Raw genomic sequence first — 21,102 nt, 5'->3', positions numbered from 1 at the left:
AAAAAATGGCCATGATTTTAAATTGAAACAGAGGAGAGAAAGGTGCAAAAATGGTCAGTTCTACTCAGAAAGCGCATCCAAGATGCACCTAAAACTTATTCTCCCCATACACTTTACTGTACAAAGTAATATTTGAAAAAACTTTGCTTCACAAAAGGTTGTGGATTCATGTGCCATTCCTGAGTACTGAGTATAACAATATTAACTGACATTCAGTGCCACATTGTGGGAGTACTGCATTGTTAGAAGTGTCTTCCTTTGGATGAAAAAGACTGGAAAACAAATAAAACTGCAGATGTTGGAATCTGAATTTGAAGGCCTATATGGCTGTCTTTCCACAGATGTGGCTTAACTGGTTGAGCTCTTTCAGCATTTCTGTTCTTGTTTCACTAAAAAAAAATTATCCTGTCTTTTGTGTGATCTTACTGCTCACAAATCAGCTGACATTTCCTGGATCATGACATATAAAAGTATGTAAATGGTTACCAAATCCTGCGCAATGTCATACAGTTGTGATAGGTGCTGCATAAATGAATGCATATTTCCATACATAGAATCATAGAACAGTACAGCACAATACAGGCCCTTCGGCCCACAATGTTGTGCCAACCTTTAAACCTCACCCCTTCCTCCCACATATTCCTCTATTTTAAATTCCTCCATATGCTTATCTGGCAATCTCTTGAATTTGACCAATGTACCTGCCTCCACCACCGCCCCAGGCAGCGCATTCCATGCCCCAACCACTCTCTGGGTAAAAAACCTTCCTCTGATATCTCCCTTGAACTTCCCACACATTACTTTGAAGCCATGCAGAATGACGAGTTACATGACCACCGAAAATCTGCTTTCCTTCTACTCGTACTTCGCATATACAATGATGCAAACAATCTTATATTTCCATATTGAGATCTACAATTTTATGGGATGGAAAAATTCTAAACCAACCTGCATGCGTTTTAAAAGCTGCAAGAAGACCTCAAAACCTTCCAGAAATTTCTCTCTTAGTTTGTCTGTCCACTCTGTTGGTTTGCTAACCAATACATACCTGTGAAGGGAAGAGTGCTGCGTTTTAAATAAAAATTGATTTCACAATTTTTCAAAAGAACAGATACATCTACTTCATTACAATGTCAATTGTACAAACAAGATTTTTCAAATATTAACACTTAATTGAGTGTTTCTATCTTTAGCAAAAAGACTGCTTTTATTAATTGTAAACAAAGTAAAACTGATGAACATTTTCCTTGAATTTAAAAGCAAAATAGTGCAGACTGGAAATTTGAAAAAGAATGCTGGAAAGCAGATCAGGCAACATTTCTGGAAAGAGTTAAGGTTTTGGGTTAACGTTTGCTTCAGAACATCACAACTGACATTCCAGTGTTGTATGCAGAGTGACACATCTTTGGAGGTGCCTTCCTTTGGTTGAGACATTAAATCCACATATCATCTGCCTTCTCAGGTGGCTATAAAAAATTGCACTATTTCAAAGACGTGAATCTGGACATTTGTGTTGAAAGGTCATCAATTCGAAACATTCCACAGATGCTGCCTGATATCCGAAGTCCTTTCAACATTTAGTCTTGACAGATAAAATCTTATTGAACATTTTTAAAGTCACAAATTAAAATACTTCCATCAATTTGATCACAAAACATTTTTTGTTCAGAGGATCATTTAAAGTTCCTATATTCAACCAAATCCTTACAGTAATATTTAGCCAAAGGAAAATACCAGGCAAATTAATGTAACACAGTCAAATAGTGGTGTTGGGAAATGGAGCTGAACATTAGCCCACCTACATTTTGAAACAGAAGGTGGAGAATTCCTCAACAATCAAGTTGTAAGAAGTAGCAATATTGCATTTATATGGCAATTTTTAAATAAACATCAACACAAACATCAATCAACTGTTAACTGCATTAGTTCCAATTGCCAGGAACTATACTGAAGAGGTAGATGGACATAGAGATGAACTGATGTAAAGCTGGATCTTAAAAGCTCTTGAATTATACAGTAGGACAAGGAAAGTAAATTAACATTGCAACTAAAAGCCATACTATTCCATGATAATTAGACATTAATTCCTAGAAGGTCCCACCAACTTGCCATTGACAATTACTTAACATTAATGCACCATTAATGGCATTAATAACTTTTGAAGAAAAATCTGAGTAAAATCATTGCATTGTTTTTCACTATACTTGCTCCCTTCTTAATTAAATTCTATTCAAACACTACAAATTTATCAATGAACTGATAGATTAAAGCATTCACCAAATTCTCATGCAGGCATTTTTATTAAAATATTTTCTGATAAGGTTACATTTTCACACTTACTTCAAATCACCAATCAGGCTTTGTACCCTTCTAAATTTGAAGGCCTGTATGGCTGTATATCTTTCAAACTGAAATCTACCATGAGAATCTCGCTGTCTCATCAAGTGATCCATGAAGGTTTGAATTATGGTTGTCATAAGGTTCTCTTCTGTTATCAGCATGCGAGCCTGAAATGCAACGGACTTGTTAATTTTAATGGTAAGGTTTTCCAATAGTAGTCAAAAACCATGACAAAAGCACAGTAAGTTAAGGGAAATTGTACGTCAAAAAGTGATGAGAAATGGAAATGCCGTGGCAAATAATGACATTTTTCAGCTTCTACTTTCTTCAATGCAAAGTTAGAAGCAGAATGATACAACTTCAGATTCCTCAATTTTAAAAAAAAACAAGTGCAGAAGTAAAATACAATACTGAAGGCATGACAAAGTAGAAGATTTGTTGTACATTGTTATAGATAGTCAAGATTTAGAAGCAATCTCAATTACATGAGATTTTTGAAATGCATGCAGAAAGCAGGGAAAGAAGGCCTCCCACTACACCACCCAAACATACACACATTATCTCAGGCCATCTATTGCTGATTTTGTGCATTTCTTAACTGGAAGTTCAACCCTAACCTAACCAAAAGAAATAGAGGATCAAGCAAAGTACACAAGTTATTAAAAAACTCTTGATGGCATAAAATGGGGAATTCACTGATTTCAGTGACTACGTAGTGATGAAAGTACAAACGTGGGCAGAGAAATGTTGCAATAAAAATACTAAACGTGCCAAGTTGCCCAAACTTTTACATGGAAATCTACTGGAGAAATGATGGTTCTTTGCACATATGTAAATAAAGATTATAAAAGTAAATATCAGATCAACATCAGTAGCTCTCATCTTTTTTAATTCCTTTTTCAAGATTGGGGCATTGCTGGCAAGACCAACATTTATTGTATGGTCCTAATTGCCAAGCTGCAGTGCTATGCCAGTTTTTGAATTGCTAGTCTTTCTGATGAAGGTACTCCTACAATGCAGATGGGGAAGGAGTTCCAGGATTTAGACCCAGCAATGATTAAGAAATAGATACATTTTTCCAAGTCAGGTTGTTGTGCAACATGGAGAACATGCAGGTGGTATTCTCAAATGGCAAAGCCCTTTTTCCTAACTGGTGGCAGAGGACACAGCTTTGGGATCCTGTTGGAATCATCTAGTGAGTAACTGCAGTGCATTTTGTAGATGATGCACACTGTAGTAACAATGCACTGATGGTGGAGGAAATGAACATGCAAGGTGGTTGATGCTTTGTCCAATATGGTATCAAGCTCCTTGAGCATTATTGGAGCTGCAGTCATCCAGGCAAGTGGAGAGTATTCTACTGTATTCCAGATTTGTGACTTGTAAATGGTGGAAAGGCTTTGGGATACCTGGAGGCAAGTCACTCACAAAAGGATATCCAGCCTCCAACCTACTTCTGTAGTGTCAGTTTTACATGGTTGGTGCAGTTGAGCTTCCGGTCAATGATGAATACCAGGATATTGATAGTGGGGGAATTTAGCCACACTAATGCCATTGAATATCAAGGAGAGATGGTTCGACTCTTTACAGTGGGGAGTGAAATAACTGGGATTAGTGTAAATGGATGCTTGACGGTCAGCATGGGTTTGATGGGCTGAAGGACCTGTTTCTGCATTGCAGGACTGAGCATTGTTGCAGATGGGTATTTGCTAACACTCTAGTTGCATGGATGTTAATTACCACTTATCGGCCTGTGTCAGAACATTATCCTAATCTTGAGGGATGCAGGCATGGACTGATTTATTTGCTGAGGCATGGTGAATGGAATTGAACATTGTGCAATCTTCAACAAAGGTTCCCATTTCTGACCTTATGATGGAAGGAAGGTCATTGGTTTCACAACTGAAGATGATTGGGCATAAGACAGTCCTCTCGGGAAATTCACCTTAAATCCAAGAGTTTTTTGGCATCATCAGCGGAGAGCGACTAACCCGATGAAAAGTAGAAGACTACTCACAAAGGTTTGGCATCAAGGTCCATAGCAAGTAAATTGCTTCACTGGAACTGCAAAATGCAAGCATGTCCACTCCTACCACTACTGCAAATGAGGCAAATAATCCGAAAAGATCTACTCAGCAGGGTCAGGCAGCATCCATGGAGGGATGATCTTTATAACCAGTTCTGATTAAATGTCATCAAAATGAAATGCTAATTCTGTTCCTTCCTCCACAGATTACTCATTTTTCAGGATGTGAACTTCACTGGCAAAGCCTGTATTTATTACCTGTCACCAGCTGTATTTGGGAAGGTGGCAGCGTGGCACCCTATCCAACTTTTGCAGTCCTTCTAGGATTTAAATGCAACGACAACGATGGATGAGTATATATTCGCAAGTCAGGACAGCGTGCAACTTGGCATGGAATCTGCAGTTGGTGGGAGCCCCATGTAGCCACAGCCCTTTATCTTCTTTTGTTGGAGAGGTCATGGGTTTGAGATGTAATGCTGGAATAGCCTAGGTAAGCAACTGCAATGAATTTTGCAGCAGGCACACACTGCAGCCACAGTGCAACAGTGGGAATGAATGTTTAGGGTGGTGAATGGGGTGCCAATCAAGCAGGGTGATTTGTCCTGGATTGTGTGAAGCTTCTTGGGCATTGTTATTGCACTCATCCAGAAAACTGGAGAGTATTCCATCTTGTGTCTGACTTGTACCTTGTATACAGCATAAAGGCGTCAGGATGTCAGAAGTTTACTGGTGGATACCCAAAAAACTACTGAGGAAGCATGCAAATGTGGAGTTTATCCAGATCCAGCTCAGTGACACACATCTCCTGGCCAATTGGGAATACAATTGATGTCTTGTGCAAAATTACAAATAAAAAGAATTTAAATCACAAAAAAAACATGTTAAATATCAAAACAGCCACGCTGGTACTTGTATTCAGCACAGGCCTCTTCTCATCTTTTCCACATATGCATGGATGTGCAAAATAATTTTTATATTGGAACTATTTGCAAACTTTCAACTTAAAGTCAAAATAATACAATACAAATACAGTCACTATTGGACTTGTACTTACTCCGAAACACCCAATGTTCCACAGAGCTACTGCAATTTCTCAGCACAAATACAGGCAGTATCCTCCCTTATTTCCAGAAGCTTGGCAGCCAAATTTCACCAATAATTCTGACTGCGCTCAGGCACAAGATTTGGTGCAGAAACACCCAAGTTCGTTGTTGGAAATGGTAAAGAATAATTGGGAGGGCAAAGATTTCTATTTATTTGAATTAATTGAGCTTGCATTTGTGTTAAATTGACTCTGTCTTCAACTTTTCACTCTCTGCTTAATGATTTGTAATAGTTCTCAAATGTCTCTGTATGTCAAAGGTGAAGTCGGAGGCATGGCCAGAGACCAAAGTTTTGCAAACCATTTCTTGGAAGAGGCCTCGGTGTGGACTGCCCACATGAGAGCAACACTGCACAAGACCTTGCCACTGTGCAGCAACTCACCATTTAGGATTACGGCAATTTTAGGAAGCAAGTCAAAATATGATGGAACTAGATAAAGGCCATACTTTGTATATATATTGATGAGAGTAGGGAGTTCACCATTGGTAACCCATTATATTATTCAGTTTTTTTTAAATTCCCATTGAACTTTGTGCTAAAGAAAGTATTTTAATTGCATTGCATTGACATTGCCTTTACAAGTCCATTTTTACCTATCATACGGTTAACTTTCCACGTTTTCATCCTAATTTGTCAAATTGCCAAATTGATATAAAATACTTGAAAAATTCTAGAATACGTACAAGTCATATAAAATGCAAAACTGTATGTCCTGACTGGCTGGAATACCTGGAAGACTATACTAATAGGAGCATCTTTACTAGATTCAACCTTGTCCTATGGTTCTCTTCAGTGATTCTGACTGTTACTAGCAAGGGAACCACACAAGTCATACAGTATAGAATATAATTTTTTTTGAGAGGGAACACCAGTTAGTTTCACCAAAAGCTTTCAGCACTGTCAAAGTACCATCAATAGATTGCAACCCTTTCAAGGGAGAGAGGTAGCAGTAAATCAGGGGGTCAGGTGCACATACTAGCTTTGGTGAATATTTTCAAAAAGATTTGCTATCAAGAAATCAGAGATAAAGGTGCAGGATGCCAATTTCTTGCAATATGCTGTTATTCCAATCACAGAGGATCCTTGATCACATTACTGAATATTGTTCCACTTCCCACACCATAGTCACTAAGGAAGATAGAGAACTAAATCTAAAAAGGGCAGTTTTGTGCGGCGAGACAATGATCTTTTAATGCCGATCAAACTTAATTTACAAAGTGCACTCACAGGCGACATTGATTTGCCTGGTTTCAATATTCCAGCGTATGTAGGACAATTAACCCACTGCTACAACATCCAGTTGAGAAAGGCCAAGTAATCCACCTGCTGCAGCATTCAGACTTCCTATATCATCTTCTCCAACAATTTTGTATCACTGAGGCTCACAATTTTCAAATCTTCTGTGATCTACAAAAAAAATGCATTTTCTCCTCCCACCACATGCAAAATAATCACGGATAAATAATGCACAGTGTACATTTCAAGAATTGCACAAGTCACCTTTGAAGAAAGGAACAAGAAACTTAACACAAACACCTCAAGAAAACAAATGGGTTGAGAAGAATAGAGAGCTGTCAGAGAACAAGTGCACTGATGGATCTTTCTCATTCTGTTACTTTTATATTCGAGCCAGACATTACAGTGGATCAATAATTATAAAACATTCCACAACATAACAATTACCATTCAGTCCATTATAAATTAATACAAATTTCCCGTTCATTAAAACTTTTTGCTTTCCAGTCCTCAGAGTACTGATGCATTACACCAGGTTCATAAGAGCATACATGTAGCAATACACTGCATCACTAAAGGTGTCTCAAATTTTAAAAAAAGTCCTTAAATATTTCTTGGACAAAGAAGATGGTGGCAAACCTCACCAGCGTTCACCAAAATCTGAGAGAGCTGTTATGACTAAATCAAGTGAACAACATACAGAACAACTTTTTCCTCTTCCACATTTCTCCTGCTTGAGGTGTTGAATCACAACTGGAGGGCATGACACCCAACTAGTCCTTGTCTTTTTTTTAAATAGATGTGAACACAATGACCACCAAAAGATTGAATTTATAGATACATGACATTGATCCTCTCCTCACTCAAAAACTCTACACACGAAATGCCATTGCATAACCATCAAGACATCATCATCACTTTTTTATCCATCACCATCCACTCCCACCCAAGACCATCAAACCCTTCAAGTTGGTGTCTTCTGGCTAATCTGCCACCTCAAATGGTACAATGTTAAAACAGAAATAATCCGATCTGTGTGTCAGAACTCAAATGAGAAGCACCAATGCAAACCAATTTTTACACAGTAAATACCACCAATACATCTTGCTGTGCTTGATCAAACTGGAATTACTACTTACCAAGGAAGGTACTGTGAAAATTTGCACTGAAAGATCGGTAACCGAGAACTCTCTGTCGTGGTCATCATTCACATAGTCAGTCTGCAACCTCTCATAGTTCTAATGAAAAGGCAGAGAAGAGGCAAGGAGGGGGACAAAAATGAGTTGAATGAAAATACACTGTACTCACCAATGTTGGGACAGTGAAGAACTGGACAGAGAGAGCAGTCACTGACATTACCCGCTCGTGATCATCTTCCATAAAATCTCTCTGCAACTGCTGGTAATTCTAAACAACAAGATAAATTCACCTCCAGGTCATGTCCAAACTGTCCTCAAAATTAAATGCCGATTTCATTTCTATTTATTAAGATTCAAATGGCAAAAAGTGTAGAGGACAAAAATCTACAGGTTTAATTAGAAATGGCTGAAGAAACTTTCAGTCGAGTACAATCAAGAACAGATTTAGTGAGAGTTCAAACACTGCAAATTAAAAAAAATACTCCTTTGCATTAATTTCACACAATGCTTCAAACCTTTGGATACTCATTTTCAAACGTCTCAATTTCAACTTGAGTAATATTAATCAATTTAATAAATAGCCACCCCAGGTACATGGTTATTGGATGGGTTTGAGAGCACAAGTCAAATTTTGCATGTTCAACTATCAGGACTGGATATCCTTGTCATCTTTCAACCACCTGCCAATCTCCTTTAATGTTGAAAAGATCTTCGGTCTAACCTGCTGACCCAGCTGAAAGCATTTCTAAGAATGCCACATTTAATAGAGTATGACCCAAAATCAAGGGTCACACAAGCTGAGGTATATATACCACAGCAATCGAGGCTCTTTACTCCTTACCCCACATATTTCCATATACCTCCATAGTGACCTCCAAAAGAAGGTTGTAAATGTGGGCAATAATCAAACTTTGTGCTACACCAAAGCCTGGAATTGATCAGACTGCAAATCTGAGTATAACGATTATTTCATTCTGTCACTCTGTCTTGTTTCAATTTCAAATTCGAAAGATAATAGAGCGGGTTTTAAAACAATGCAACATCTAGTTTCTCTACAGATTAATCCTGGGAATAGCTATTTCTAAATACAAGACAAATGCAATTCTTTTGCGAACTGCATCAATGTTTTCTCAAATCAATTCCATATGAAAACAAATGGTATCCCAACCATAAACTATAGTGACCAAGTTTAATTTCCATAACGCGAATGAGGCAGTTAACATGCAAGTTCTAAGTCAGCAATTCACAGCAAACACATTTTAACTATCAGCTTCTATGCATCCTCATACAGAACTATTCTTTAGATGGATTTGAATGAGATGAGATGCACAGTAAATAACAAGGCAATCTATATGAATTTTTTTTGCTGCATTACTTAAAATGCCTGTAATTTCAGACTAAAAGGATCAGGAAAATAGTTAACACTACAAATATGACATACTAAATTCTCACATTAGAAACAATTTAGTCTTGTCAGAGAATGAACTGAAAATGAATCTTCACATAAATTGTCAATATTTAACATCATTCAATATTTCACTTACTTTTGCAAATCGAACTGCAAATAGCTTTTTATACTTCAGATCCATCAGAAGGCTGCTCATAAATAACTGGTGATAGATATTTCGTGCTCCTGTTGAGTAAAAGAATTAAATCGTTCTTTAGGGAAAAGCATGCAGAGAAAAAGAAACATAATATTCCAGTAATAAAGGGAAATTTATTCACCCAGAATGGCACACATGATTACAACTGTTGAATTATATTATCTTGGGCAAAGTTATTTTGATGCAACTCACACCAACACATAATTAATTAGATACATTCATCTTTCACATATCTCCTGCAGAAAATGATGTCAAGTGAGAAGTCAAAGTCTTTGCCGGGTTAAAATTCCAAGAGTATTAGTACCCACTGTACTTCAACCTTCAGCCATATTTAAAGAATGAAATTTGTACTGGAATGTTTGCAAACAGCTTCTGAGGATACATTGATAACCAAGATCTCATCTTTCAATCATGTGCAGAAATTTCTGATTAGAATCAGTTGATCATGGTTCAGTAGATGATCATCAGAATTGTGAATTATGTCCAATTTTTCTCCAAAAGCATTGACCTTAATTTTGTTCCACGAGTTTTTGTTTTTGAGGGTTGAGACCAATCAAATCAACACAAAGTGGGAATTAAATCTAGAACTTGCCTGAATTCATGGCTGTTATCACAAAGATAAACATTTATGCAACCCAAGTACAAAAATATCTTTGAAATAGCAGAACTTGTATATAAAAGCTGAGATCACCACCACACTGGTTGCTTTCTGGGGAAATTTGCAGTTGTTGCACACCTACTTTACAGTGAAATATTTGGAAAGGATTTTATAAAAGGCTATTGCCATCCATGCTGCAATAAATCACAAGTAAGCAACCAGAAAGAAAATCCTTCCAAGGGAGTTCTATGAGCTTCTCAGTAAATTAAAATAGAGGACATTAATGGTCATCCAGTTGACTACATTAGCCGTGCACTAATTGGCATAGAGGTAAACACATCAGGGAGAGTAACTGCAAGGTTTAAATACTTCTATGTAAAGTAGGAATTACTACTTTGAGATATTAGCAACAGTACCGGGAAAAGAAGCAGCATTACTTTTAGATAGCTGTACCTAAACTTAGGGTGGAACCAAGGTGCTAAGAAAAATGACAAAATGATTGTCATAAAGACATTAAACCCACAAAGGGGGAAGTGGAATGAACAGATACAACAAAGATTGTGTAAGAGCAAGGTTCAGAAAACAAAACAATAAAGATAATTTTAATATTCCAGGAACAAAAGACCTTATAAGAATAGTCAATAACAAAATACCATTAATAAGAGAGTGATAAATAGGGAAGAAATATTAACATTGGTTATTTAGCAATTTACAGATCAACAGATGAATAAAATCCTTTTATCAAAAAGGTAGCAAAAACATCAGGGCACATGGGTAAGGCCACCCAAACATCACTTCCATCTTCTCATGCCTGTACCACAAGAAATTTTATAAGAAGCGTTACAAGTTTTGTTATGAGCCAGGTTGCTACTTGGTGGATGTCCCTATGTCCCTTTAAGGCACCTGGACAGTAGAGTAGTAGTAGTAGTAGTAGTAGTAGTAGTAGAGTGAGTGAGTGAGTGAGTGAGGTGTTATCTACAAAACAGCAAGACTATAACTGAAGCATACTGGCTGTTGGACAGAGTCGGAGAGCGAGAGAGAGTCGGGGAAAGGGAGGGGGAGGGAGGGGGAGTCGGGGAGAGAGAGAGAGAGGGGGGAGTCGGGGAGAGAGAGAGGGGGGAGTCGGGGAGAGAGAGAGGGGGGAGTCGGGCAGAGAGAGAGAGAGAGACAGTCGGGGAGAGAGAGAGAGAGAGACAGTCGGGGAGAGAGAGAGAGAGAGAGAGTCGGGGAGAGAGAGAGAGAGAGAGAGTCGGGGAGAGAGAGAGAGAGTCGGGGAGAGAGAGAGAGAGAGAGAGAGTCGGGGAGAGAGAGAGAGAGAGAGAGTCGGGGAGAGAGAGAGAGAGAGAGTCGGGGAGAGAGAGAGAGAGAGTCGGGGAGAGAGAGAGAGAGAGAGAGAGAGAGTCGGGGAGAGAGAGAGAGAGAGAGTCGGGGAGAGAGAGAGAGAGAGAGAGTCGGGGAGAGAGAGAGAGAGAGAGTCGGGGAGAGAGAGAGAGAGAGAGTCGGGGAGAGAGAGAGAGAGAGAGTCGGGGAGAGAGAGAGAGAGAGAGTCGGGGAGAGAGAGAGAGAGAGAGTCGGGGAGAGAGAGAGAGAGAGAGTCGGGGAGAGAGAGAGAGAGAGAGTCGGGGAGAGAGAGAGAGAGAGAGAGTCGGGGAGAGAGAGAGAGAGAGAGTCGGGGAGAGAGAGAGAGAGAGAGAGTCGGGGAGAGAGAGAGAGAGAGTCGGGGAGAGAGAGAGAGAGAGTCGGGGAGAGAGAGAGAGAGAGAGTCGGGGAGAGAGAGAGAGAGAGAGTCGGGGAGAGAGAGAGAGAGAGTCGGGGAGAGAGAGAGAGAGAGTCGGGGAGAGAGAGAGAGAGTCGGGGAGAGAGAGAGAGAGAGAGTCGGGGAGAGAGAGAGAGAGAGTCGGGGAGAGAGAGAGAGAGAGAGTCGGGGAGAGAGAGAGAGAGAGAGTCGGGGAGAGAGAGAGAGAGAGAGTCGGGGAGAGAGAGAGAGAGAGAGTCGGGGAGAGAGAGAGAGAGAGAGTCGGGGAGAGAGAGAGAGAGAGAGTCGGGGAGAGAGAGAGAGAGAGAGTCGGGGAGAGAGAGAGAGAGAGAGTCGGGGAGAGAGAGAGAGAGAGAGTCGGGGAGAGAGAGAGAGAGAGAGTCGGGGAGAGAGAGAGAGAGAGAGTCGGGGGAGAGAGAGAGAGAGAGAGTCGGGGGAGAGAGAGAGAGAGAGAGAGTCGGGGGAGAGAGAGAGAGAGAGTCGGGGAGAGAGAGAGAGAGAGAGTCGGGGAGAGAGAGAGAGAGAGTCGGGGAGAGAGAGAGAGAGAGTCGGGGGAGAGAGAGAGAGAGAGTCGGGGGAGAGAGAGAGAGAGAGTCGGGGGAGAGAGAGAGAGAGAGTCGGGGGAGAGAGAGAGAGAGAGAGAGTCGGGGGAGAGAGAGAGAGAGAGAGAGAGTCGGGGGGAGAGAGAGAGAGAGAGAGAGAGTCGGGGGAGAGAGAGAGAGAGAGAGTCGGGGGAGAGAGAGAGAGAGAGTCGGGGGAGAGAGAGAGAGAGAGTCGGGGGAGAGAGAGAGAGAGAGTCGGGGGAGAGAGAGAGAGAGAGTCGGGGGAGGAGAGAGAGAGAGAGAGTCGGGGGAGAGAGAGAGAGAGAGTCGGGGGAGAGAGAGAGAGAGAGTCGGGGGAGAGAGAGAGAGAGAGTCGGGGGAGAGAGAGAGAGAGAGAGTCGGGGGAGAGAGAGAGAGAGAGTCGGGGGAGAGAGAGAGAGAGAGTCGGGGGAGAGAGAGAGAGAGAGTCGGGGGAGAGAGAGAGAGAGTCGGGGGAGAGAGAGAGAGAGTCGGGGGGAGAGAGAGAGAGAGAGTCGGGGGAGGAGAGAGAGAGAGTCGGGGGAGAGAGAGAGAGAGAGTCGGGGGAGAGAGAGAGAGAGAGTCGGGGGAGAGAGAGAGAGAGAGAGTCGGGGGAGAGAGAGAGAGAGAGTCGGGGGAGAGAGAGAGAGAGAGAGTCGGGGGAGAGAGAGAGAGAGAGAGTCGGGGGGAGAGAGAGAGAGAGAGTCGGGGGAGAGAGAGAGAGAGAGTCGGGGGAGAGAGAGAGAGAGAGTCGGGGGGGGAGAGAGAGAGAGAGTCGGGGGGGAGAGAGAGAGAGAGTCGGGGGAGAGAGAGAGAGAGAGAGAGTCGGGGGGAGAGAGAGAGAGAGTCGGGGGGAGAGAGAGAGAGAGAGTCGGGGGGAGAGAGAGAGAGAGAGTCGGGGGGAGAGAGAGAGAGAGTCGGGGGAGAGAGAGAGAGAGAGTCGGGGGAGAGAGAGAGAGAGAGAGTCGGGGGAGAGAGAGAGAGAGAGAGTCGGGGGAGAGAGAGAGAGAGAGAGTCGGGGGGAGAGAGAGAGAGAGAGAGTCGGGGGAGAGAGAGAGAGAGAGAGAGTCGGGGGAGAGAGAGAGAGAGAGAGTCGGGGAGAGAGAGAGAGAGAGAGTCGGGGGAGAGAGAGAGAGAGAGAGTCGGGGGAGAGAGAGAGAGAGAGAGTCGGGGGAGAGAGAGAGAGAGAGTCGGGGGAGAGAGAGAGAGAGAGAGAGTCGGGGGAGAGAGAGAGAGAGAGTCGGGGGAGAGAGAGAGAGAGAGAGTCGGGGGAGAGAGAGAGAGAGAGTCGGGGGAGAGAGAGAGAGAGAGTCGGGGGAGAGAGAGAGAGAGAGAGTCGGGGGAGAGAGAGAGAGAGAGTCGGGGGAGAGAGAGAGAGAGAGAGTCGGGGGGAGAGAGAGAGAGAGAGTCGGGGGGAGAGAGAGAGAGAGAGAGTCGGGGGAGAGAGAGAGAGAGAGAGTCGGGGGAGAGAGAGAGAGAGAGAGAGTCGGGGGAGAGAGAGAGAGAGAGTCGGGGGAGAGAGAGAGAGAGAGAGAGAGTCGGGGGAGAGAGAGAGAGAGAGAGAGTCGGGGGAGAGAGAGAGAGAGTCGGGGGAGAGAGAGAGAGAGAGAGTCGGGGAGAGAGAGAGAGAGAGAGAGTCGGGGAGAGAGAGAGAGAGAGAGAGTCGGGGAGAGAGAGAGAGAGAGTCGGGGAGAGAGAGAGAGAGAGAGAGAGAGTCGGGGAGAGAGAGAGAGAGAGAGTCGGGGGAGAGAGAGAGAGAGAGAGTCGGGGGAGAGAGAGAGAGAGAGAGTCGGGGGAGAGAGAGAGAGAGAGTTCGGGGGAGAGAGAGAGAGAGAGAGAGTCGGGGGAGAGAGAGAGAGAGAGTCGGGGAGAGAGAGAGAGAGAGTCGGGGAGAGAGAGAGAGAGAGAGTCGGGGGAGAGAGAGAGAGAGAGAGTCGGGGGAGAGAGAGAGAGAGAGAGAGTCGGGGGAGAGAGAGAGAGAGAGAGTCGGGGGAGAGAGAGAGAGAGAGAGTCGGGGGAGAGAGAGAGAGAGAGAGTCGGGGAGAGAGAGAGAGAGAGAGAGTCGGGGGAGAGAGAGAGAGAGAGTCGGGGAGAGAGAGAGAGAGTCGGGGAGAGAGAGAGAGAGAGTCGGGGAGAGAGAGAGAGAGAGAGTCGGGGAGGAGAGAGAGAGAGAGTCGGGGGAGAGAGAGAGAGAGAGAGTCGGGGGAGAGAGAGAGAGAGAGAGTCGGGGAGAGAGAGAGAGAGAGAGTCGGGGGAGAGAGAGAGAGAGAGTCGGGGGAGAGAGAGAGAGAGAGTCGGGGGAGAGAGAGAGAGAGAGTCGGGGAGAGAGAGAGAGAGAGAGTCGGGGAGAGAGAGAGAGAGAGAGTCGGGGAGAGAGAGAGAGAGAGAGTCGGGGAGAGAGAGAGAGAGAGAGTCGGGGAGAGAGCGAGAGAGAGAGAGTCGGGGAGAGAGAGAGAGAGAGAGTCGGGGAGAGAGAGAGAGAGAGAGTCGGGGGGGGAGAGAGAGAGAGAGTCGGGGAGAGAGAGAGAGAGAGAGTCGGGGGAGAGAGAGAGAGAGAGAGTCGGGGAGAGAGAGAGAGAGAGAGTCGGGGGAGAGAGAGAGAGAGAGTCGGGGAGAGAGAGAGAGAGAGAGTCGGGGAGAGAGAGAGAGAGAGAGTCGGGGGAGAGAGAGAGAGAGAGTCGGGGGAGAGAGAGAGAGAGAGTCGGGGAGAGAGAGAGAGAGAGAGTCGGGGGAGAGAGAGAGAGAGAGAGTCGGGGGAGAGAGAGAGAGAGAGTCGGGGAGAGAGAGAGAGAGAGTCGGGGAGAGAGAGAGAGAGAGTCGGGGGAGAGAGAGAGAGAGAGTCGGGGGAGAGAGAGAGAGAGAGAGTCGGGGGAGAGAGAGAGAGAGAGAGTCGGGGGAGAGAGAGAGAGAGAGAGTCGGGGGAGAGAGAGAGAGAGAGAGTCGGGGGAGAGAGAGAGAGAGAGAGTCGGGGGAGAGAGAGAGAGAGAGAGTCGGGGAGAGAGAGAGAGAGAGAGTCGGGGAGAGAGAGAGAGAGAGAGTCGGGGAGAGAGAGAGAGAGAGAGTCGGGGGAGAGAGAGAGAGAGAGAGTCGGGGGAGAGAGAGAGAGAGAGTCGGGGGAGAGAGAGAGAGAGAGTCGGGGGAGAGAGAGAGAGAGAGTCGGGGGAGAGAGAGAGAGAGAGTCGGGGGAGAGAGAGAGAGAGAGAGTCGGGGAGAGAGAGAGAGAGAGAGTCGGGGGAGAGAGAGAGAGAGAGTCGGGGGAGAGAGAGAGAGAGAGAGTCGGGGAGAGAGAGAGAGAGGGGCAGACAGAGTCGGGGAGAGAGAGAGAGAGAGAGTCGGGGAGAGAGAGAGAGAGAGAGTCGGGGAGAGAGAGAGAGAGAGAGTCGGGGGAGAGAGAGAGAGAGAGTCGGGGGAGAGAGAGAGAGAGAGAGTCGGGGGAGAGAGAGAGAGAGAGAGTCGGGGAGAGAGAGAGAGGGGAAGAGAGAGTCGGGGAGAGAGAGAGAGAGAGAGTGGGTGGAGAGAGAGAGAGAGAGTCGGGGAGAGAGAGAGAGAGAGAGAGTCGGGGAGAGAGAGAGAGAGAGTCGGGGAGAGAGAGAGAGAGAGAGTCGGGGAGAGAGAGAGAGAGAGAGTCGGGGAGAGAGAGAGAGAGAGAGTCGGGGAGAGAGAGAGAGAGAGTCGGGGAGAGAGAGAGAGAGAGAGTCGGGGAGAGAGAGAGAGAGAGAGTCGGGGAGAGAGAGAGAGAGAGAGTCGGGGAGAGAGAGAGAGAGAGAGAGTCGGGGAGAGAGAGAGAGAGAGAGTCGGGGGAGAGAGAGAGAGAGAGTCGGGGAGAGAGAGAGAGAGAGTCGGGGAGAGAGAGAGAGAGTCGGGGAGAGAGAGAGAGAGAGAGTCGGGGAGAGAGAGAGAGAGAGTCGGGGAGAGAGAGAGAGAGAGAGAGTCGGGGAGAGAGAGAGAGAGAGTCGGGGAGAGAGAGAGAGAGAGAGTCGGGGGAGAGAGAGAGAGAGAGTCGGGGGAGAGAGAGAGAGAGAGAGTCGGGGGAGAGAGAGAGAGAGAGAGTCGGGGGAGAGAGAGAGAGAGAGAGTCGGGGGAGAGAGAGAGAGAGAGAGTCGGGGAGAGAGAGAGAGAGAGTCGGGGGAGAGAGAGAGAGAGAGTCGGGGAGAGAGAGAGAGAGAGTCGGGGAGAGAGAGAGAGAGAGTCGGGGGAGAGAGAGAGAGAGAGTCGGGGGAGAGAGAGAGAGAGAGTCGGGGGAGAGAGAGAGAGAGAGTCGGGGGAGAGAGAGAGAGAGAGTCGGGGGAGAGAGAGAGAGAGAGTCGGGGGAGAGAGAGAGAGAGAGAGTCGGGGGAGAGAGAGAGAGAGAGAGTGGGGGAGAGAGAGAGAGTAGCAGAGAGTCGGGGAGAGAGAGAGAGAGAGAGTCGGGGGAGAGAGAGAGAGAGAGAGTCGGGGGAGAGAGAGAGAGAGAGAGTCGGGGGAGAGAGAGAGAGAGAGTCGGGGGAGAGAGAGAGAGAGAGTCGGGGGAGAGAGAGAGAGAGAGTCGGGGGAGAGAGAGAGAGAGAGTCGGGGGAGAGAGAGAGAGAGAGTCGGGGGAGAGAGAGAGAGAGAGTCGGGGGAGAGAGAGAGAGAGAGTCGGGGGAGAGAGAGAGAGAGAGTCGGGGGAGAGAGAGAGAGAGAGTCGGGGGAGAGAGAGAGAGAGTCGGGGGAGAGAGAGAGAGAGAGTCGGGGGAGAGAGAGAGAGAGAGTCGGGGGAGAGAGAGAGAGAGAGTCGGGGGAGAGAGAGAGAGAGAGAGTCGGGGGAGAGAGAGAGAGAGAGTCGGGGGAGAGAGAGAGAGAGTCGGGGGAGAGAGAGAGAGAGAGTCGGGGGGAGAGAGAGAGAGAGAGTCGGGGGAGAGAGAGAGAGAGAGTCGGGGGAGAGAGAGAGAGAGAGAGTCGGGGGAGAGAGAGAGAGAGAGTCGGGGGGGGAGAGAGAGAGAGAGTCGGGGGAGAGAGAGAGAGAGAGTCGGGGGGAGAGAGAGAGAGAGTCGGGGGGAGAGAGAGAGAGAGTCGGGGGAGAGAGAGAGAGAGAGTCGGGGGGAGAGAGAGAGGGAGAGTCGGGGGGGAGAGAGAGGGAGAGTCGGGGGGGAGAGAGAGAGAGTCGGGGGAGAGAGAGAGAGAGAGAGTCGGGGGAGAGAGAGAGAGAGAGAGTCGGGGGAGAGAGAGAGAGAGAGAGTCGGGGGAGAGAGAGAGAGAGAGTCGGGGGAGAGAGAGAGAGAGTCGGGGGAGAGAGAGAGAGAGAGTCGGGGGAGAGAGAGAGAGAGTCGGGGAGAGAGAGAGAGAGAGAGTCGGGGGAGAGAGAGAGAGAGAGTCGGGGGAGAGAGAGAGAGAGAGAGTCGGGGGAGAGAGAGAGAGAGAGAGTCGGGGGAGAGAGAGAGAGAGAGTCGGGGGAGAGAGAGAGAGAGAGTCGGGGGAGAGAGAGAGAGAGAGTCGGGGGAGAGAGAGAGAGAGAGAGTCGGGGGAGAGAGAGAGAGAGAGTCGGGGGAGAGAGAGAGAGAGAGTCGGGGGAGAGAGAGAGAGAGAGAGTCGGGGGAGAGAGAGAGAGAGAGAGTCGGGGGAGAGAGAGAGAGAGAGTCGGGGGAGAGAGAGAGAGAGAGAGTCGGGGGAGAGAGAGAGAGAGAGTCGGGGGAGAGAGAGAGAGAGAGAGAGTCGGGGGAGAGAGAGAGAGAGAGAGAGTCGGGGGAGAGAGAGAGAGAGAGAGAGAGTCGGGGGAGAGAGAGAGAGAGAGAGAGAGAGTCGGGGGAGAGAGAGAGAGAGAGAGAGAGTCGGGGGAGAGAGAGAGAGAGAGAGAGTCGGGGGAGAGGGAGAGAGAGAGAGAGAGAGTCGGGGAGAGAGAGAGAGAGAGAGAGTCGGGGAGAGAGAGAGAGAGAGAGAGTCGGGGGAGAGAGAGAGAGAGAGAGTCGGGGGAGAGAGAGAGAGAGAGAGTCGGGGGAGAGAGAGAGAGAGAGAGTCGGGGGAGAGAGAGAGAGAGAGTCGGGGGAGAGAGAGAGAGAGAGAGTCGGGGGAGAGAGAGAGAGAGAGAGTCGGGGGAGAGAGAGAGAGAGAGTCGGGGAGAGAGAGAGAGAGAGTCGGGGGAGAGAGAGAGAGAGAGAGAGTCGGGGGAGAGAGAGAGAGAGAGAGAGTCGGGGGAGAGGGAGAGAGAGAGAGAGAGAGTCGGGGGAGAGAGAGAGAGAGAGAGAGTCGGGGGAGAGAGAGAGAGAGAGAGAGAGTCGGGGGAGAGAGAGAGAGAGAGAGAGTCGGGGGAGAGAGAGAGAGAGAGAGAGAGTCGGGGGAGAGAGAGAGAGTCGGGGGAGAGAGAGAGAGAGTCGGGGGAGAGAGAGAGAGAGTCGGGGGAGAGAGAGAGAGAGTCGGGGGAGAGAGAGAGAGAGTCGGGGGAGAGAGAGAGAGAGTCGGGGGAGAGAGAGTCGGAGGAGAGAGAGTCGGAGGAGAGAGAGTCGGGGAGAGAGAGAGAGAGACTGACTGACTGACGGTCTCTGTTTCGATGGATGAAGAACAATAACTGTGTCTGTCACTGAAATCCATGTATGGATTTTTGAAGCAATGAAGTGGAGTCCGCTTTGTCGTTAACCTCTACTGGAAAGCAGGTATTTCTGTGGGCGGCCACGTATCGAATGCCTTCGGGGTGGCAGATACTTCGGAACAAAGTAATGGAGATCTTCGGTGATTGAGGTATTGTATGGGTTCCATCGTGGAACATGTGGATTTCGTAAATTCTCTCTGCATTTTCTCTTCAGTCAACGGTGGTTTTGCAAAAGCCTTTGCTCACGTTCTACCTTATGACTTGCTGAAATGAACTTTGAAAACCATTCCTAGACTTGGGGTTTGGGAATTTGCCACACACACACTTTGAGTTTATTAGTTTTGGGGTCAATATTTAATATCTAACATTTTTACTTTCCTTATTATTGCAAGTAGTTATTAATAAAATAGTTTCTGTTTTATACATGGCTTGTTGTTTCTATCGTTGCTGGTACGTAACAGTTTGAAAAAATAAATTTAACTAAAAAGCCATAACAGCATAAAAGAGACTGACTTTATGATGGACATCACTGGGAACTAAATATTCAAGGCTATAAGATCTTTATAAAGAACAAGGAACTTAGAAAAGGAAATCAAAATATTCACAGCGGGCACACTCACTGCAGTAGAAAGAAAGGATTTGATCAGACAATGAATGCAAAGAGATGTAGAGGAACAACAAATTCTAACTCCAAGCTCGAGTTATGCACAGGGCAGACAGAAGTGATCCCATTTTTGTTTTAAAACAATGGAGATCATGGAAGCTTGTAGTAAAACAACAGCTGCAATAGGAGTTTTTGTTTTCAGAACCAGGAAAAACAGCTCTAGTGGTACAGGCAATGAATTTCCAGAATGTATTCAGTAAAATATTCAGAACCTCCAAGAGACCACACATTAGATTTATTCAGTAATGAACAAAAACTCATTAATCTCCCAGGTAGGGCATATCTTGAAAATTGGGATCTTTGCCTGGGCATACTGCAGCCTTTACTAATCAACATTGAATTTAACCATTTCGGGTAACTTGCTCTCTGTTTATATTAGAATTGGCCAGTTCTGCTGTAGTTTATCCATCTGTAATACAAACTCTGTTTATCTCACTACATGTACTGCTTGATCTGCTGGGCATTTCTTGTACCTCTGACCTGCATTTCCCAACTTCTATGTGCCCCAATATTTTCTCTCCAACAGCTCTCATTAATCTATTAACCCAATAGCTTCATTAACAGCTTATCACCATAGTAATCATGGCCTGAGACAATCAGGGATATCTCCTTTGTCCCATTGGTCCCTCCTCAATCCTCTCTGCAACGTAAAACTAACTTGGTTTCACTGTTTTCTAATTCTGACAAATGCTCTGGGACCCAAAACATCAACTGTTTCCCTTTCTACAGATTCTGCTTGACATGTTGGGTGCACACAGCACTTTGTATTTATTTCAGGTTTCCAAGTAATTTGCATCACATTAGAAAGCATCAGATAAAAATATAAGAACAGAGGATCTTATAACAAGTAAGGAATAAACCAGTCTGCCATTCAATAAGATCATGGTTATCTTATACCTCAGAGCCACCTTCCTGCACAAACCCAACCTCCCTCGATTCCTTTTATATTGAAAAATCTATCAATCACATAAATAGTATTACCTTTCCATAGTTTTGAGTCACACAGCATCAATTTATCAACGAGAGAAGAATGATCTTCATCTGGTCTTTGCTGTAATCCTACTTGGCACAATATTCGCCTTAATCCACCTTCATCAGACAGAGCAAAATTTTTTTTCAATAAATAAACCATTTCTATGAAGAAGTCACTGTGCTATCTATTGTGGTAGAGCCCAATACACAAGTTAATCTATAACTTCCTTGAAAGTATTTCCCCTTCTGAATATTTTTGCCATTCAAGTGCAATGCACATATTCAAACCAATGAGTTTAAATACAAAACTGAGTTACATGCACAAAATTAAATGTCTTGGTAGCTTGGATAAAGCATAGATGAACAACTGATAAATAGTTGACAGTAGTCCACTGAGAGCTGTGGTGACCAAAAAAAATTCTAAAGCACAGACAATTTGAGTGTTTCCACATGTCTTCCAGAAATTTAACCTGGTGGGATAGGCATACCAACTTAACAAATGGTTTGAACCTGTACATCTAGAATTTTAAAACTCCCTATATCCCATTGAATAACTACAACC

General features: G+C 45.7%; 1 protein-coding gene across 6 annotated transcripts in view; it reads right to left on the bottom strand.

Moving 5' to 3' along the window:
* The window catches only part of ubr2 (ubiquitin protein ligase E3 component n-recognin 2), a 90,608-nt gene that overhangs the window by 52,622 nt on the left and 16,884 nt on the right, over positions 1-21,102 (bottom strand). For 5 of the 6 annotated variants that reach the window (XR_007955957.1, XR_007955958.1, XM_052011089.1 and 2 more), the window contains exons 9-13: positions 20,550-20,657; positions 9,390-9,478; positions 7,846-7,944; positions 2,341-2,507; positions 949-1,048 (exon numbers count right to left, since the gene is read on the bottom strand). Coding sequence is in view for 4 of the 6 variants with exons in the window: in XM_052011089.1 (XP_051867049.1) it covers positions 949-1,048; positions 2,341-2,507; positions 7,846-7,944; positions 9,390-9,478; positions 20,550-20,657 (563 nt within the window). In the remaining 2 variants the exon portion in view is untranslated. Of the gene's footprint in view, positions 1-948; positions 1,049-2,340; positions 2,508-7,845; positions 7,945-8,014; positions 8,114-9,389; positions 9,479-20,549; positions 20,658-21,102 lie in introns of all 6 variants that reach the window. The other variant, XM_052011090.1, reaches the window with a different exon arrangement.

Source organism: Pristis pectinata, chromosome 3 (genome assembly GCF_009764475.1).
Source record: "Pristis pectinata isolate sPriPec2 chromosome 3, sPriPec2.1.pri, whole genome shotgun sequence".
Classification (NCBI taxonomy): domain Eukaryota; kingdom Metazoa; phylum Chordata; class Chondrichthyes; order Rhinopristiformes; family Pristidae; genus Pristis; species Pristis pectinata.
The sequence above is the reverse complement of the archived record's forward strand: the minus strand, read 5'-3'. Positions and strand labels throughout refer to the sequence as shown.